The 20,387-nt window shown below is 38.4% G+C and overlaps 1 protein-coding gene across 2 annotated transcripts in view; it reads left to right on the forward strand.

Moving 5' to 3' along the window:
• Btbd9 (BTB domain containing 9) overlaps positions 1 to 20,387 on the forward strand; it is a 341,406-nt gene that overhangs the window by 243,336 nt on the left and 77,683 nt on the right. For both annotated transcript variants that reach the window (XM_042684270.1, XM_042684271.1), the window contains exon 8: positions 11,217 to 11,406. In XM_042684270.1, coding sequence (XP_042540204.1) covers positions 11,217 to 11,406 — 190 coding nt within the window. The remainder of the gene's footprint in view (positions 1 to 11,216; positions 11,407 to 20,387) is intronic.

Below are 20,387 nucleotides of genomic sequence, written 5' to 3' on the forward strand. Positions count from 1 at the left end.
TCTAGGACAGTTCTGTGTGGCAGGGTTATCACACTGTTTCTCACAGATCCAGCACACGAAGGGTGCTTTGCTGTCCGGTTTAATGTCATCTCTTCAGCTAGTGAGCAAGGAAGTGAGCGGGTAGGCGCCTCCCTCCCCCTTCTACTCTCGAAAGGTTAGCCTTTCTTCAGAACAGTACAGGTTTTCCTGCAACATCTGTCAGCCTGGCAACGAGCACACCCCAAGGAAATGATGAACATTTGAAGACCATCTAAATACTGCAGGGAACCTTTCCTCTCCTCTCCCTCCTGCCTTCCCCCAAGAAGAGCGGGACAGACACATGGCATTTTCACTCTCCATCTCACAGATAAATTATAAGCCATTTGTATCTATAATTTCTTTAATGAGTTTTGATTTGCTCCTTCCCTTGTGTTAGCTCTTGCATCTTGAAAGCAGCGCCTTCCTAGAAGGTAGCTGTGGGCAGACTCTTTGTGATTAAAAGAGACCCCCTAGCCACTGTACTGTTAACCCAAAAGGCTTCTTTAGTCTAATGACTCGGATGATCTTGATCTGATGCAGTAGGTCAGAAATTGCTGTCCCCTGCAAATATCGACCAGGAGGAACTGCTTTCTCGGTTATTCTGAAACCGCCAGCTGCATATTATGCTTGCAGGTACTAATAGTATTTTGCAGGTCAGTAGAATCGTTATTGTCTCTTCCTTCCTTTATCCCTATCTTCTTACAATTATAAGGTAGCACATGAGCTTAAATGTCTCTCTTCTTATGTAACACACAGACTGCTGAAATGCCAGTCACACCTATCTTTCCACACTTACAGCTAAGTACTCCACATTTGGGAAGGGCCACTTTGGGATTTTGATTGTGTGAAACTCAAAATGCTTTTGTAAACCTCATTGAACTTAGCTGTCCAGGGACATAAGAAGATAGGGAGAATGAGTTCAAATCCCTGTTCTGCCAAAAAAATTTTATTTAAAAAATAAAGAAGATAAAGAGGAAGACAGAATTGCTTTCTATAAGGTTGAGAAACTACCTGGGCTTGGTTAAGTGACTTGCTCAAGATTGCCTGAGAGATGTTCACAGAGCTGAAGTTAGCTTTCTGGGTACCTAGTTTCCAGGCTATTGCCTGGTACAGAGTCTCCAGAGGAGAAAGAAGAAAGGGAGGGCATCATTTCCCCTCAGACTTAGAGTACTGAGGTGTGGTGAAGGAGAGCTAGATCTAATGCAAAAATAAGATTCTCCCTAACAGACAGGTATGAAAATATTTATCAGGAATATTATTTAAAAATACTGTGCTCATTTTTTTATTTTCCAGAACACTGAAAACAGTAGCAAAAGGCTTTTTTTAAGTATTGTACTTATTTCAGACAAGCCTCATTTCCACCATATTGTGTAAATTTTCTGAAGACAATATAGCATGATTCCATTTCCTCAATCTAGATTCACTTTGACCTCCTGAAACTAGTGTAAACTGTGTTTTAGAGTGATAACTTTTACTTTAGAAGTATGGATAGAGTTTTTTCCAGCATTCTCTGTTTGTTGTTGCTGTTGGTCAGTTGTGGGGCTTTAATTCAGAGACTAGGCCCTGTCCCTGAGCTCTTTTGCTCAAGGCTAGTGCTCTACCACTTTGAGCCACCCAGCTCTACTTCTGATTTTTTTTTTTTTTTGGCGGTTAATTGGAGATAAGAGTCTCACAGACTTTCCTACTGAGCCTGGCTTCAAACCATAATCATCAAATCTCAGCCTCCTGAGTAGCTAGAATTAGGTGTAAGCCACTAACGCACCAGGCTTACTCCAGACTTTTTTTTTTTTTTCCAGCTGAGTGGTCCAATCCCCTTAGGACCATTGCTTGCCCAGGCTGCACCACCACAGTCACCTAGAGGATTTTCCAGCCCACTCTTTGCCCTTGTGGTGCCTCAGACTACAGCTGAGATAGTGCCTGGAGAATCCTGTGTGGCTTGACTACAGGCTCTTACTTCTGAGCCAGTGTTCTAAACTTCTGGCGACCTTATCCACATACATTCAGACCTACTGCCAGACCACATAATCCAGATAGTGTGGAAGTGCTAAAGTATTTGAGAACTGGGTGTCATTGCTAACCTTTCTACCTCAAAAAGCTGTAGCAGAGTAGAGTTGGAGGAGCTGATCTGACCAGATCATGTTCTCAATATCACCCACAGGCCCATGTAATGTTTGAATACCTCACTGATGCTAGAGTTTTTAGTAAAAACACAAACTTTATAGTTATTGATGCATTGTAAAGAAACATTAATCAAGCAATTAAGATCTGTTTGTGACTTCAGAACTAACCTGGCGCGTATACTTGTTAAAGTTTGAATAAGGTGTAGCCTCCAGCTTAAAGAAAAGTTACTACTTTATTAAAGGGGTAATTTTTAAAAATAGCTTACAACTTCAGTGTGGCTTTTAGTAATCTTCTTTATATGCTCTGAGGATGAGGAATCTCAGCTGTAGTGATATTTCTGGTCTTGGGTAGCAGAATTTTTGTGACCTGACAAGGCTTTTAAATGGGTATCATGGACCAAGAATTTGTTAATTTCAATATCCTTTACAATATAAGTAAAAATAATTTCACGTAAAATATGCTCTGCTCAAATTCATTGAGATTTTCAACCTTGAAAACCCAGGTCCAGTATGTTGGATTTTTTTTTTCAATTACTGGCCTAAATAACTTTTCGATATGTTTAGGGAGCAAATAACTTATCTTTCCCTGATAGATTATGTCCAGAGAAAAGAAAATCACCCCAATGAGATATTACCTTATTAGTTCAAGCACATTTGAATGTTTGGGCTATCTTTCTTACACCTGAAATGCCTTTGTCCTCAGTTTCAAGGCTGGCAGGTAGTGAGTCCTTCTTTGATACCCTGCAGTTGCTTGCTGCTGCTAAATAGCTGATGCTCCCCTTCCTTGAGGTTTTTTGAATTGAAGATTTTCTCAGCTAAATATCCCAGCATTTTAAGTTCAGAGGAAGAAAACTGTAGTTAAACTAGCCTAGTGAGAGGGCCTAGGGAACTTGCACAATTGAGACCACCTGACCCTATCTCCATCCCTGAGGATAACCTTCTCTGACTTCTCATCTTATAGAAAGTAGGCCACTTCTTCAAAAGATTTTAGAGCTATAACTTCATGATGTCTGTATCTGTTTGGGGTGGAGTGCTACATTTTGAAGTTTAGAAAAGTGTCACTCCCCCACCACCCCCAACTCCTCTCCTTGGCGGAGATAGAGTCTGGTATGACTGGCAAAGCATAATTTCAAGATGTGGCCTTATGTGTGCAAACCCAGTAATGGAAAAATATGAACTGGTATAAGAATGATCAGAATATACAGATTAATCCTAATTACAACTGATAAGAAGAAAAAAGAAAGTGAAGGAAGAATCCAGGATCCAACAGGCATAGCCCGTTTTCTTCCAATTTCTCTGCCCTTCCCACCATCCGTGTCCCCTGCAAGGCCAAGAGAAACAAGTGGGCATTCCCGAATCTTTTGGGACTGTGCCTGGCAGAGGCAACTAGAAAGCTTTTGGAAAGGAGCTGCAAAAATGTATGCTACCTGTAACTGATTTTTTTTCCCTCTTAGACATGTGATGTAATGTATGGTTGAAAAGTGATTTTCCTTTATCTGATTGATAAAACTAGGAATTGATGTAACTCAAGTGTGTGTGTTGGGGAATACATTTTTTTTTGCAGTGTTTTGATAGTTTCCAGGAAAGATGAGCTTGTTCTCTAATTAGCTATTGTTCTTTTACAGCTGTTCAGACACAACAGCTGTGGGTATTTTTCCTTTTAGAATAACTCCACAGAAGGCTGGATTGCAATTGGATTGGAAGCTTGTGTGATCGGCAACAAGTTCTTAGATAAGCCTGGGACCAGCCACAGGGTGTTAGTTAGCCTCCTTCAAAAACAAACAAACAAACAGTAGGACTGTTGAGGAATGTGTAAGCAGAACGTTAAGCTAAAAATAGCTTTATTTATCTTTATTATCAGAAAATAATTTGTATCCTAGCCTTGGCAATCTACTAAGAAAATCTGAGAAAAACCTATTGTGAGACTTGTTTGCCATTGTGAGCCTCTTTGCTGTTAGAAAACAATTTTTGTAATGAAACAGCAAGGGAAGTATTGAGTAAGCCCTCCACAAGCACAGTTTTGAAGGTTACAGTCTCCAGTGAGCTGTGTATGTTACTTCATTTAAGAAAATCTACTTCAAGTGGGTTTTCCTACCTCTCAAAGGTCATCTCTGGAGACAGTTAAATAATATGTCAGTCTTATCTTTAAATATAGCTGGTACAGGTGGCCCTAAGGTCATGTCCTAGTGAAGTAATACTGCCTTAAAAAAAATTTATTACTCCTGAATTCAATTTACTGGCAGGCTGTTGGGCACCCCTAGTGCTACGTAAGAATGGGGAACAGTAAAATTATTTTCAGATCTCTCTTTCTGCTGTTCCTCATAGTCTGGGCTATTCCAGTATTCACACACTTGCAGAATGTATACACTTTGTTAACATGCAAGTTTCTCATTCACCAGCAGCAAATTAAATTTGTCTGAGCAGAATTGTTGTGTGCACAGAGGGAGAAAAGTAATTTCTGCCCAGGCAGCTCCCCTTTGCCTTCAGCTCCTACTACAAACCATTGTAGAAGGCATATAGCTGAAGGGTGGCAGAGGAAACCCAGGATGAGACAGACGCAAGATGCTGGGTTCTGGCAGTATGAGTTTGTAAACAAAGTGACACAAATTGGGGCAGAAATTCCAGTGAGACAAGGAAGAAACTAGAAGACTGGAGATGAAGCACAAAGCCGAGTCCCATCCAGATGGTGTTTCTAATAAACTTATCAGACGCATATGAAAGAGGGTAATGAACATTCAGAATGGGGAGTGGCCCTATCCCTCTGGGAAAGAAAACAGCTTGGCACCTTCTTGGGTGGCAGTCAGGTGAAATCACTCCACCAGAACATATATAGACCATTAAGCAGTGGGTACCCAGCTAAGCAAACCAGGGTTTGTGCTTTCAAAAACAACTACCCGTAGCCCAAGTAGTTCTTTTCAGAAATGGAGAAAGTGGCCTCAGTATATTAATAAACACAATGGCAATATTCCAGACAAGCTTCTCCTTCTAGGTTCCCTAGGTATATCTGAAGCAAATAGATAAAAAAAAAAAAAAAGACCTTGGATAGCCTTCTCAAACCACATTGTAATCTACATATCTCCTTCCCTCTTGCCCTCCAAAATGACTTCTGTCAAAAACACTTCATTTTACCATGAGTAACCAAATTTTATGCATGTGGGCCAAATTTTCAGAGAAGTTGGAAGGGCGATAGAGGTGTGTGATGATTATATAGCAGCTCTTCTGCACGGGCACATTTATTTTCTTTTAATGTTTAGGTCAAGACCCAGAAACTGATCATACTTTATTTTTCTAAGAAAACGTTCACTGTTTTTACTGTTTTATTTGGTACATTTTAGATCTTTTTAGCTATTGGTAAATAACTGTGGTTAGCAAGGCAAAGTTCTATAACCTCTAAATAGGCATGATTTTCTGGGTGTGATCCATTCATTCAATTGATCTTTATTCTTTCTCTCTTTCTCTCTCTCTCCCCCTCCATATATGTATGTATATATAAATATATGTATACTTATGGATGAATACACACATACATACATGCATACATACATACATACACATACATACAATGAGAATGTAGCAATGAATAAGAACCTGAATTCTTGTACTTTGGAAATGTATTCCAAACCTCTAATAGGTGAGACTGACATACTTATTTGATATTAAGAGTTGAGATGATGCCAAGATCATTTTCTCATCTTGGTAATTTATAGGAGGTCATCTTGCACTGAGTCTGTGCCGAGATCCCTGTCCTCTCCTTTATCCTCACTGGCATCATTTGGTCATTATACTTGTTAATTTGATCCATGATCAAAAAGTAAGAATGAGAATTAAGAAGGTAGTGCTCTTTTGATGTTGTAGCCTATGAAGTATATAGTAGAGTTGATTATCAAATTGCTAGCAGTTCTAGAAAAAGCTATTTTTTTGAAAAGAAATGTAGGACTTGAGGTCGATTTCATTAATCTAGTCAGTTTTGGTGTATACATGTGGGATGTGTCTAGATTGGTCTCTCTTCATAAATCTAGACTTTGACTACCAAACATTAACAAAAAACTATATCAAGACCATGATAGAAACAATGATATGCTATTATTCAGCACAGAGGAAATAAGATTCCTTGTTAAGAAAGCAAAAGTCATTGATGTAACATGTATATTAGACTACATTAAGATTCTAGAGGGTCAAGAGTATATTATCAAGCAAAATTGCTTAGAGAAAATGTTTGAGACTGAGAGTATCCTTTTTAATATTCCCCTTTATAAAAAGGCTATAAAAAATGGAATTTGAGTGCCTGTTCAAGCCTCAGGAGACTGAGGCAGAGATAGATGGAGCATTTGAGACCAGCCTGGGCTATGTAGTGAGACCTTATATCAAAACACAAGCAATAGTAAACAAATTGGTAAATGTAGGTAAATAAGTCTAAACTGTATGAAGTAATAGCTGGATGGGGAATATATAACGAAGTAGAACTAAAATTTTAGATCACAGTGACAAGCTGGGAATTGATTGATATTAAAAAGTGTTGCTGTCATTAGAAGATACTATGTAATTTTTAACTTTAGGCATTAAGTCTGAGATGGTTGTCCAAAGTTTAAGAATAATGAGAAGAAATGAAATATATGACATCTAAACCAATCAGTAGCGATAACTCATGGGGGAAATAAAGGAAACTTTTTTTAAAGACAGTATACAGCCTTTCTTTGCCTCATCTTGAGTGCTAAGAATGCACCACTATGCCCAACAGAAACTATAAATTTGCTAGAAAATGCGAACAAAGTGAACAGAAAGCTAAGGGAAACAAAGAAGAAACTTTTTAATAAAAAGTAAAACTATCCAAATATATTAGTAACAACAATTTATGTAAGCCATATAAACCTTCCAGTGAAAAGACAAAGGAGACTGGATATTTTTAAGCAATTGTATGTTATTTATAAGAGTCAAGAAAATAGAAAGTGGTTCTAAGAAAATAGTAACAAAGGTAAAGGTGCTATAGTGATTTAGCATCCCGATAATGTAGACATTGGAGCAAAGGTATTATTGGGAATAAAGAACACCAGTGTATAACAATGAAAGATCCAGCCCACCAGAAAATAAAACTTAGATGGCAAAAGTGAAACAACATGGGCAGGTTGCTCAGTGGTAGCGTGCTTGCCTTTCATGCATGAGGCCCTGGGTTCAATTCCGTAGTACCACATAAGCAGAAAAAGCTGGAGGTGGTGCTATATAGCTCAAGTGGTAGAGTTGCTAGCCTTGAGCTGAAGAGCTGGGGGACAGCGCCCAGGCCCAGAGTTCAAGCCCCACAACTGACCAAAAAAATTTTTTTTTAATTGACAGAACATATATAGAACCATGCAGACCTCAGATCAGAGAACACACATTCTTTTCTGGCACACATGCAATGTTAACCAGAATTAAGCAAGTAGGAGGCCACAAAGCAAATCTCAAATCCTCTGAAGTAATATCTTATAGAACATATTTAATGCCAATATATTTGAAAACTTAATGTGTGCATTTTTTTTCCTGAAAAAAACAAGAATATCTAAGAAATTTTTGAAGAAAAAGAAGAAAAGAGGGTTGGTTAGGTGGCTCAGTGGTAGAGTGCTGGTCTTGCATGCATGAGGTTCGATTCCTCAGCATCACAGAAGTGGCACTGTGGCTCAAGTGGTAGAACGCTAGCCTTGAGCTGAAGAGCTGAGGGACAGTGTCCAGGCCCAGAGTTCAGGCCCCATAACTGACTAAAAAAAAAAAAAAAAAAAGAAAAGAAAGGTGGAAAGGAGAGGCACTAACCTTAGGAGATTTTAAGATTACTATAAAACTATAGTAACTTGTAGGCAAGGCACTCATAAAACAGAATAGATCTTATAAACAGATGCAAATATATAAAGGAATTTCACATGTGATTAAAAGTAACAGGTTAATAAGAGGAGTGTGAACTATTTATTAAATGACACTTGGGAAGCTGCCCATTCTTCTGAATATAAGATGAAGATTATACCCATCTCACAGTATTCAAAGATAAATTCTAAGTAGATTAGAGAACTAAACATGAAAAGAAAAATCTGGGGGCTGGGAAGATGCCTCAATGGTACAGTGTTTACCTTGTATGCATGAGGCCCTGGGTTTGATTCCTCAGCACCACATAAGCAGAAAAAGCTAGAAGTGGCTCTGTGGCTCAAGTGGCAGAGTGGTAGACTTGAGCTGAAGAGCTGACAGACAGCTCCCAGGCCAAGTTCAGGCCCCACGACTGAAAAATCTGGCTGGGTGCTGGTGGCTCATGTCTATAATACTAGCTACTCTGGAGGCTGAGATCTGAGGATCATCGTTTGAAGCTAGCCTGGGCAGAAAAGTCTATGAGACTAGCTCCAAAAAACTACTTAAAAAAAGCCAGAAGTAACTCGGTGGCTCAAGTGGTTAGAGTGCTAAAAAGAGGCTCAGGAACAGCGTCCAGGCACTGAGTTCAAGGTGTAGGACTGACACCAAAAAAACAAAAATCTGGAAACTTTAAGGAGAAAATATAGGCAAGTATTAATTTGTGAAAGAAAGGAAATCATAAAGGCAAATATTAAATATTTCAACTCAATTATATTGACCTCCAAAAGCTTGGTATTTTATAATTCAGTTAGAAAATTAACTGGAAAATAGACAAAAGATAAAAATAGGCAATTTACTGAAGAGATGGCAAATAAGAGAAAAAATGTTCAAATTTCTCTGACAAAAAGTGAAAAACTACAAACGCATTGATGCATCATTTCATACTTACTAGTCTGACTTTACCAAGAGTTGGTGACAATGTGGAGCAGTAAGTCAAGAGTATGCTTTTTTTTAAATGATGACTTTGGTGAACAATTTAAGACGTAGAGAACCTGAATGTAATATATCCATATCACTGTGTCCAACCACCTGTATGTATAATTCAGCTTCTGTGTATATATTTGTACTGACATTTATGATATATAGATATATCATAAATAGATATCATATATCTATATAAATATATAGATATATACTACATATTCCTTTAAGAAACTCTTACCCAAAAACCAGAGGACATTTGTTTGCCAAGAAAACAGTAGTGATGATCTCAGTGTCCCTCAGCAGAACAGATAGTTATTTTGGAATACTCACACATTGAAATCAATTTAAACAAATGATTTAAACAAATTATTAGCTTTATTGTCTACTGAATGTTTCTTCATCCTGGTTTAATATCTGTGATAGGTGTAACTATCGTTTCTCAAACACACATTTTTTTTTCATCCTGGGCTGGATTACTTTTTCTCCCTACTTAATCCTTGGAGGTTAGGCAGGCCATGTGACTGGGCTTGGCCAATGAAATTGTCAGCAAAATGATGTATGTTACTTTTAAGGAGAAATACTTTCAGAGCTAGTGCTCTGTTCATTCTCTTTCTACTGCTGCTGTGATTGAGGAAAGGTCAGTATGAATCCTCTTGTCACCAGGATCCCTGAGTGATGAAATGAGCAGAGCCACCTGGATAATTGAATACAAAATGAGACTGGAAAATAAATATATGTTACATTGAGCCACTGAAGGGCTAGGAGCTCTATGTTCCTGCAGCATAACTTACCTAGAGTATTGTTTGCTATCTTAGTTCAATTTACTGTGTATCTTATTCCCTCTCTTCCAAATTATAGAATACTGGCTCCTTTCTAGGAGATAAAGATACCAAGACTTACCCTCTAAAGTTAGTTATTCACCTCTGTTTTGTTTCAAAGTCATCAGAAACCTCTCTGAGCCCCATTTCTGTTAGGAAACTGTTCTTAAAGACAATTTTATCACTATTTTGTTTGCTGCTTTGGAATTAAGCTTAATAGTCAAGGGATTCATCATGGGAAAACCCATTTCTCCCCCTTTCCCCTCTTCTCTCTCTTACTTCTTTATTTGTGGATGACCTTACTCATGTATAGAGAGCAAACCAATTAGTAAAGGATGTCAGATGAAGGCTTAAAATACAAGCATGTCCAACTTTGGGAAATAAGTGTATTGCTTAGAAGATAGCTGCAGAATCACTACTTCACATCATTATAAAGTTACAAGGGTTTGGGCTTGGCGGTATTATTGCTTGCCATCTTTTCAGAGATTCTAACATACTAAAAAGTAGAGCAGGTTAATGTTGTAGCTTTTGGTGAAATAGGTTATATGTCTAAAGAAAATATAGATTTTTGGCTGAATAGCATAAACATATAGAGAAGGCCCGTGGGACTTAAAATGCTCTTATCTTTTATTATCTCTTCTCAGTGTTTAGAGAATCCCATCACATTGAGCAGCCATCGTTTTGTGGGAGCTCTTGACTTTTTATAAATGAGCAGGTTGATAGGAACTTGAAGTGGAAAGAGAGAGAGAGAGAGAGAGAAAGAGAGTAAGAATCAAAACACAGCTGTTTTTCCAAGATACAGCAGTTCATGAACAAAGGCAAGAACGAACATATGTGTCTCAGTGCACAGAATAGTAAACAAACAAAAGAAGGAAATGGATTTACTGAGACCAATTGTATATTCTAAAAAGGAATTAATACGATGTCCTGGATCACTTTATGTATTATAAAATTTTGAACTTAAAAATTTTCTATTCTCTCTCTCTCTCTCTATATATATATATATGATATTATATCTGAAGCTCACAGAGCTTCTGCTTTAGTATGTGGGGGGCCCTAGACTGATCTTCAGCACTACACACACACACACATACACACACACATACACACACACACACATACACACACACACACATACACACACACACACACACACACACACACACACACACACACCCCTCTTACTTGTTTAGTAGTTTCTTGTTTCAGTTATATTCTACAATGTATAGTCTCTGTATTTTCTAGGTTATCGTGTTTCTTTGTAATAAAATACTTTAGGACTAATTGCTACACATGGTTTTGTTTATTCCAACCTTAGGTTCAACCTAAAAAAATTATTTGGCTCTTAAGCAAGATGTTATAGTTTGCATTTTATTATTGGTTTGAGATGGTAATTAATTTTATTCTGAGCATGCTGTTGGGATATATGTACTTCACATCCTGATGCCAAATATTGTGTTTGGATTCACAGTTCCCATGGAGAATGTTGCAACAATTGCTGATTGTGCCAGTGTGATTGAAGGAGTCAGTCGGAGCCGAAATGCCTTGCTAAATGGGGACACTAAGAATTATGATTGGGACTCTGGCTACACGTGTCACCAGCTAGGGAGCGGTGCAATTGTTGTTCAGCTGGCACAGCCATACATGATTGGGTCAATACGGTAAGATTTCTTTGCGTTCACTAGTTAAAAAATTTTTTTAATGCATGTGAAAAATGCTATTTTGGCAAAATAATGTTTAAGAGGACAAGCAAAGAGATACTAAATGTTTTTCTTTGTTAGTAAAAGACACCAAAATTCAACTTTTTTTTTCTTTTTTTTGATACTGAAGTTTGAACTTAGGGTCTCAGCTTACTTGCTTCCTTACTAGACTTGAGCCACAACTCTAGCCCCTAATTCAACTTCTGGGGACTAGTAAAGAGGCTTTTTTTGGGTACAACTTGGCTATGAAAAATGTCAAGAGAGCTTATATGGATGAAAAAAATCATTTTCAACTTTAATAAATACGTTTATAAAATTCAGATGACCCAAATATGCATGACTTTTGTATTTGTTTTATTGATTATTGTTCATTTCTTTTAAGAAACTTTAACTCTATTTGATTTATAGGATTATACAATTTGTTTTTTATTTTTACATTTTTGCTGGTATGGGGGCTTGAACACTAGGCCTTGCATCAACTCAATTTGCATGCTCACAGCGGGCATTCTACTGCTTGAGCCATCCTTCCAGTCTAATTTTTTGCTAGTAAATTGAAGATGGAGTCTCTTAGACTTCCAGTGAGGCTAGCTTGGAACCTCAGTCCTCTAGGACTCATCCTCCTGAATAGCACAGATTACAGTTGTAGCACTCCTTAGCTGGCACTGCCTACTAGTGGATTATATAATTTTGAAGTGTGAGTCTGGTGATACTCTCAGAGTGTATGCTTAGTTCACTAGAGCCCTTTGGGTCTTAGATTGTTATTTTCTCTTTCCCTCCCTTCTTTTCTCCTTCCTTTTTCTTACCTGTAGCTCCTAAAGATCTTCAAAGGGGGCCTCTTGAAGGGCTCATGTAAATCATGTCTATCTGTCCATCTTATTTAGTCTGCCTGGCATAGATGTGTTAACAGTACATGACTGCTTTCCCCATTGTGCTTTACTGCATTTTAGTCTTTCCTGTTTTCACTTGAAAGAGAGAACACAAAAAGTCAGACAATAGGAGTCTAATGGGCACGGGTTTGTTGCTGTTCAGGCTAATAATCACAGAGATTAATGCTGCTTATTTCTGCAGACACTGAGGAGTAGACAGTCCTTTTTTTTTTTTTTGGTGACTTCAGACTGCTAGATCCCCTTTTTCTGAAGGGCCACCTCACAAACTGAGTACCACAGGCAACAAGTCAGAGAGTTAGCAACATGGAGTTCAGACTGAAGGTTAGATTAAACTCAGAGGGAAACAACCAGCCATATACAATCTCAACAAGCTACTGGTACAAATACACTTTTTTCAAATCACAAACACCCTCCTTCCTGTTATTTAGTTGCATACATTAACTAAAATACTCATGAACTCATTTATTAAGTGAGCTATTCTAAAATTTTGTCAGGGATGTGAAATGTATTCCCAGTATAGTTTATCCCTCTTCACTTAAAAAAACAAAGCAAAACTAGAAAACAGTTGTCCTTCCTTTGTCTTCCAGCACTTTTATGGTCTCTACAATTTCTTCAAGATTACCAATCGTGTCTCTGAGATTACATCTGCAATTTCTTTCAGCAGGCTTGGGGTGTAACTCATCTGAGCCAGGAGACTTGAAATCATTTAAATTGACTAGATACTCTCTTTCACTTCACCTATTTGAGACTTCAATTTTCTCTTTATTATGTTTGTTCTGCCATTCCTAATTTGAAGACCAGTCTTCTTGCCAATGAGGATTGAAGCAAGCAGGCAGCTTAGTAGCTCTACCAACTCTCTTTTAATGTTCTTTGCATTCCATTCACTTACCTGGTACTCTAGGCCCGCTTTTTCCCAATCTAAGAGGGTTCAACCAGGATGGCTTATGTAGGTTTTATTATCTTCCTCCTTCCCACACCAGTGTGATTCCTCTTTCCTGTGGATCTTACCTCTTGTCCATGGCCCTTCAAATCTCATCGTGCTGTTCTCACTGCTTGCATACTCATTACATTCTTGTTTGTGTCTCCCTCTCCCCTCCCCCAACCCCACTTTTTACTGGAATGTTTCTATTCTACTGTCCAGATTTTACTCTTTGGGAATACTTCTCTAGCTGACATCATTTTCTGGGCATACTGAGACAGCCCCTTCAGCCACACGCACATTCTGTATTAGAACTGTGGTCACAGCAGTTATTTATAATAGTTTACTTACTGACCCCACCCAGCATCAGCTGGTATATAATAAAGTCTATGGCAACTGAATAAGCTTTTCATGACTGGTTGAATGTTCCAATGTCGTTGAGTGCCAAGACAGAAGGGGGAAATATAACAGGTTTAGTAGGAAATCTATAGTTTCAGATCCAGCAGGGACCTCATGAAGTCATTACTTGGGGTGACAACTCAAACAGAAAATACACAAAGCCATCTTGGCTTTTAGTATCACTGAAGAATCACAGATGTTGAATCTGACTCCAGGAAAGTATGTCATTAGGGTTTTAAGCAAGAGAGAATGGGCCCACTTGCTTTTCTTTAAATGTGGAATGAAAATGGTTCCCCCCAAACAAATTTGCTTTCCTTACTTGGTGGGGTGGTAAGATGGTGAGCAGGCACACAACTAAAGGCAGAACTGTGTATCACAACACAGTATGAAGCATCCAACTTCTTTAAGCCCAACTATTGTTTTTTCAGTTAAAAAAAAAAAATCCATGCAACTGAAGCTCTGTATAACTAGCTGAGCGTTCAAAGAGACACGTCTTGGTGAAACTAACATTATGTTGTCAGGAACTGCATTTGCCTCTTCTGTGACATTATTAAGAGAAAAGAGAGAGAGATTTCCTAGCCACCAATGCCTGTGGACAATGCTGGATATCTTGGCAGGCTGCAGTTAGCAGCAGCTGATATGCCCAGATAGACATTTATTGATATGAAACTAGATCAGTGGCACTTCTTCATGGAGATGGGTAATTGGCCAATGACAGGTTGATTAGTCAGTGACATTTGACCCATGGCTTCTATTTCTTGTGATGACTGACTTGCTTTCCTAGTCACTGTATCTGCAACAGCCCTGGGATTTAGAATCAACACCTACTGGGAGAACATTACAGAGTTGAGACTCATTGTTTCCTCAGCTTGAAAATTTGGTATCTCTTCCAACCCTGGTGAGGTAGGCTATCATGTGGTTCTCAGGCTATAAAACTCAGGTTTCTCTGTGATTGGTGATGTCACAGGTAATGAATTACCTTGATCATTGTGTTCTTTATTCTGTAGAGAGGACACCATTGTTTTTGTGGATAAGATTTCTTTTTACCTACAGAAAATCCTTTCTTCCTCTCCTGAGAGTTTGCCCTGTATCTGGATAGGTATGCAGATCCTTTTTTTCTGGCACAAAGTACTTGAGTATGCATAAGGTCTCAGGAGCCCAGTCCTCCTAGTGTGTCCAGTACCAGTACCATTATTTCCTTTCATTCATTCAACAACAAGCATTTACTAAGCCTCTATCTCTGTGCCAAGTATAGTGTCTAACAGACACTGAGGGATACAGCATTGAATAAACAAAATATTAGTGGTGTCATAAAATTAACACTCTACTGGGGATAGGAAACAACCAGTAATAATAACATAATAATAATATCATTTGTAATATTTTAGCTACTTGGAAGTACTGTGAAGAAATCAAGAGGGAGGAGGAAGAGGGGGAAGAGACTGCGGTTTTGGAATGCGTGCTCAGGGCAAGTTCACTGAGCAGGGTGATATTGAGAAAGCTAGCTGAAGGATGGAAGAAGCAAGCTCCTTAAGGATCCAGGATGTGCACCATAGACAGTGCCAGGCCACCCCTAGTGAACTTCAGGAAGAGGGAGTGTGGGGGGGGCAGGAATGGTAGAAGGCCTGTGTGCCTCCACCTCTTCTCACTTAGCCTGCCCAGCCAGCTTCTGGAAAAGCAAGGGCAAGCCTCCTAGTCGCCACCATTTAATAGGGAAACACTCCTTTATCTTTTGCGCTTTCCCAAGACAGTGTAACTGAGAAGTAAAGGAGCTTGTCCTTGTTGCTAGGTTTATAGGCACAACAAAATTTACTCATTTTGTTTTAGAGAAAAAGAAATTACCTGGAATGTGCCTTAAAAGTGGATAATTGAGTTGTAATTATATCATTTCTATGCCATTTTAAAAACATTAAAATTTAAATAACAAGAAATCTTCAGAGGCCTGACCACATAAAAAGACCAGAGCAGAGTCATAATAACTAACCAAATCTACCTAATGTCTTAGTTTATAGTCCCTCTGCCACCTTAGTTTAAGACTTATTATCTTTCTACTTGCTAATCATGATATCTTGTTAAGTGTTTTCAGAATAGGATGAGAAATCAAATATGCTATGCATTAAGTACACCTGTAACCCAGTCTTTTTCAGCTAATAAATGCCACCAGCACTTTGTTGAAACCTTAATTATAAGATAGTCAGTTAAATTAACAATTTTTATAGCAGCTAGAAAATAATGGTTTTGTAATGGACATGTGCAACAGTGCAGGCAAAATACCCATGATGCTCTGCATAGCAAACTTAATTTTAAGTAAATAGGCTGTCCAAAATTGAGATGATGCCAATGGAGGACACAGCTAAACAGACCCAGATTCTCTATAGGTGTTGTGAGGATTAAATATTTCTAGTTCCTAAGTGGGAACATATATAAATGCATTATTAGTACAAAATGAGTATCCAAAGTGTGTTCTTGATAGGTGTTCATAATTTCTTTAGTCTGTGGGTATGAAACTCTTTTACTTTGGAGAAGGGAAAAAATTCTGCCACTTATAAAAGGTCTAGCACAGTGTGTCTGAACCACAAATAATTTGTTTACAGTTATTAAACACAGATAAAAAGAAATAAGCAAATGATCCAAGGGAAGGAAAGAAGTTAGGAAAGAAGGAGGAAGAAAGGAAAGAGAGAAGAGGGAGGGAGAAAAGGAAGGAAGGAAAGAAAGAAGAAAGGAAGGAAAGAAGGAAGACGGGAAGGAAGAAAGGAAGGAAGGAAGGAATCTGTCCTACTGTGCTCATTCAGGCCTAGTTTCTTGGTGACCCATCAAGTCCATTCTGTATTGAGCTGCTCTTTCCCGATTGCTTGGCTCTAGCCTACTGTAGGTTATCTGTTCAGTTTTTAAATTTCTGTGCCCCCTTTTGATTCTCTTCTTCCTTGGGCTTTCCACTCTACCCAACTGTTAATTATCTTCTTCTTACCCAGAGGAGAGGAGTCATAGCTTCCTACTTTATAACACTAAATAAAGGCTTAGTCCATAGGTTGGGGCAAGGACTTGGAGCTAATGTTTCAAATAAGCCTTGATAATTATTTGAGTATTTTCTACCACTATGCTGCCCTTCACAGATAATCTCAAATTGAAGATAATGATTTTTTAATACCGTGATGAACTTGGGTTTTGGCAACAGACCACAAGTGCCTACTTCGGCACTGTGTGCTATGAGTACTCAATAAGCACTCATTGACTGAACTGACAACTTCCCGTGTTAGTGCAACTAAAGGGAGTTCTATCTATCAGCTAAATTGGACATCATATTTGCTCAGTGTGTCTGATCTAAGTGTATGTGAGGAAACTGTTAAAGATCTGGCACCCCAGCCAATGACGGAGATGAAGCTCTGGAGTTAGTCGTTAACACAGGTGAGGATGCCTCCCTCCCTCCTTCTGTTCATTCCATTTCATTCCATCTGAGTGCGGCACAGGCAAGAAGCACATCTATTTACATTAAGACAGCCTTCTTTGCAATCTAGAGAGCCAGAAATTTCCTTTTTATAGTCTGAAGAATACAACAAACATCTAAATATATGACTCCTCTGCCTTGGATTAAGATTGCCTATAATTCTAGCTGAAATTGGAAAGATATGTTACAAAATTTGCCTTGTATCAGTCATGCTGAGCGTCATCTGTCACAGCCTTGAGCTGAGGAATTTTTTCTTGTCTCACTGATCCTTGATTTATTTGCTAAGTGTTGTTTCTCTGAGAGCCAATCTGCATCACATTGAAGTCTTCCCTTATCACCCTCAGACTTCAGAGCTCTGGTTTCCAGAAAAATAATAAAAATAAGGAATCATATCTATGGTCCCCAGTAGATAGATACTGGATCTAAACTGTGTGAATACTTAAAGGCCAGAAATCCTGGAGGCTGGAAACCAGTAGCAGAGTTTAGGCACATGGGAATTTGGCCTCAGCCAGTTTCATCCTAGAGAAATTTCAAGACCAGAAAATATTGCTATGGCAACTAAGTTGTGTATGAAAAATACAGAGGGACGCTAGAATTCCAATGTTGTTTGGAAGAGCAGGAAAGGTTAAATACCCCTAAAATATGTTTGTGTATATGATTTACTTTACATGTCAACCATTTGTCTCTCTTGAGTGATTGGGGAACTTGACAACTAGTCATCTTAAAATATGGCTGGATATATGAAAAGAGAAGTCCTTTTTTTCTCTCTCAAAGATGAACCCTTTAAAAAGATACTTTTACAGAGGATTCAGCCTGGTTTTGCCTCAGTATTTCAAACATAAACATATATTTATTAATTATTCAGAACTGCTATTTAAGATCCTTCCTAAACACTCACTCTTCATTTTGAAAACTAGAAATACTTATTCACCCTAGAAGAGCAAATGAGTGTAACTTACTGTGCGCTAGCTCCTAGAAGACACCTTCTTGAGCATGCTTTGGCAGATGTTATGCGTACTGCTGGCCCAGGGCGAACCACATAGGGTCACAGGAATGTGGTTGCTCTCATGAGAGCTAACAGAAGCAAAGACATTTCAGCAAGCTGATGAAATTTAGGTAGATCAAATTGCTTTAATGAACTTTTGACAGTAAAGTAAGTAAAGCTATTGTAAAAACTGATGAAGGATCATAGCCACATTTTAAATTTAATCCTTAAATTAAGCCAAAGTAGTAATCTACCTTGAAAATCTCATTGCCTAAGCAGCCTGAACTCAGACTCTTTTTCCACAAGAGCCCAAATTTGTCACCTTGTTAAGATGCTTTTGGTGTATCTTAATAGCTGCTCATGTCAGGAATCTCCCCTCCCCACACACATACACAACCCCACCCCAAACTTAGCCCTTTGTACACTAGAAAACAGAGTCATTTGACAGGAACATTTTTATATATGCTATTCAGACCAAGAAAGTCTTCTGTCTCCTCTTCTGGCCTTGCCTAGGAATAATAATTATGGTGACCAGCTGGCTGTCAGGTGCTCCTCAAGGACTCCTTCAGCATTTCTCCTGGACACTCAGGGATTAGCTCTTGCTGAGGAATCATTTATTTTCTGCTGCGTTGCCTCTTTCAATAATGTATCAGATTCAATACAAAAAGTATTGGTTACATAGATAAATGTAGACTATGCTTTTCTGCCTGGATTTTCTTTCCTTGCTGCCCTTAAGCCTATGATAAGGATCCTCTTTTTTATTCCTTCTGAAACCATGCCCCTCAATAATGATGTCATCACCAGTCTGTGACATGATGCTTTTAATCATGACCAGATGCCACCGAAGATGATTTAGGTTTTCCATACAGTTTAATTTTTAGAAATGGCTTAATGGTTCCCCCAGATGGCATATCTTTCGGCAGCTCTTGAGTATTAGCTGCCACCACTGTCTTCATTTAGGAGGTGAAGAACTCAAAAGAATACTTGGGCTAAAGTGTAGAGAGGCAGCTGGCATTAAAACTCCAGCTCCAAAGATTACATTTGTTGCACTGTCTTATACAGGCCACTGTAGCCCTCAAAGAAAACAAGAAAAGCCTTTGCTGCACCCTCTGATTCAGCCCGCTCCTAAAACGTCCATTATAGAAATTCCTGTTAAATGTTGCAACTAAAGCTTGGCATTTGTTTTTATTACCAGCACTCATTTGCTCCAAAGAGGTTGTATTTGGGTTGCATTTGGCTGAAAATAACAGAAAATCACATTGAGAAAGACTTCTTTTTAATTTAATTTTTGTTTTGCTTTTGTTTGTTTATTTTGGCCTCACATAACAAAAACTCTACAGGGATATGGTTCTTCTGTTCAGTGAGCATGCCATTTTCTTGGTCTTTTCCACGTATATTTTTGCCCCAGAGAAAACAAGACAATTGCTTTTGTCTTAATCACCATGTCTGTGTTTAGGCAGGAAGGAGGAGAATGGCAAAGGGATAAAAGGATAAAAAGCTTTACCTCCAAGTCTGTCCCTTAAGCAAAAGGAGAAGCCCAGCTGACTTCCATTTACAATTATTAGATGGCGCTATATAATATAGACAGCCCCTAACAGGTTGGCTAAGAAACTGAAGGCCATGGTAATAGATTGATTCACCTAGTGAACAAGTCTGTCACATATCCCTGCCTGGTACTGAATATGTCACATCTGCTTTGGAGTTTAAAAAAAAACCCAAAACTTCTATTTCATGAGTTCTGCTTATTTTATTTTTATAAACAGCTTTGTTGAGATGCAGTTCACATCCCACACAATTCACCCATTCAGCGGAAGCTGTCTTTCCCATTTATTTTTTAGATTTTTTTTTCAATGCTGGTGGTCAAACCTAAGGCCTTGAACATTCTAGGTGAGAGCTTTACTACCAGACTACACTACCAGCTTTCCTTATTATTATTCATTTATTTGATGGAGATGAGAAAAATTCCCACTGTATAGCCCAGGGTGGCATTGGACTCAAGATTCTCCAGCTTTTGCCTCAAAGTGCTGGGATTTCAGGCATGCACCATCATGCTTTTGTCTATTAATTTTTTTAAAGTTATCTCTTTTAGCCCACAGCATCTGGGTATATCCAAAAAAGTACAGTGATAGTTATGCTTTATATTATTCTCAATTTCAGAAGGTACTGCTTACTGTATAATTCTGACCCAAAATGAGAGGCATTACTGATTATATATGGTCGATTTTTTTTTTTTATTCATGAAATTACTTCCTAAGAAGAACTTTACATTTCTGTTACAAATGTTTAATCTGGCTTCCCTTAAATGAT

This window comes from Dipodomys spectabilis, unplaced genomic scaffold (assembly GCF_019054845.1).
Source record: "Dipodomys spectabilis isolate Male_0828 unplaced genomic scaffold, ASM1905484v1 ptg000085l, whole genome shotgun sequence".
In the NCBI taxonomy this organism is placed as follows: Eukaryota; Metazoa; Chordata; class Mammalia; order Rodentia; family Heteromyidae; genus Dipodomys; species Dipodomys spectabilis.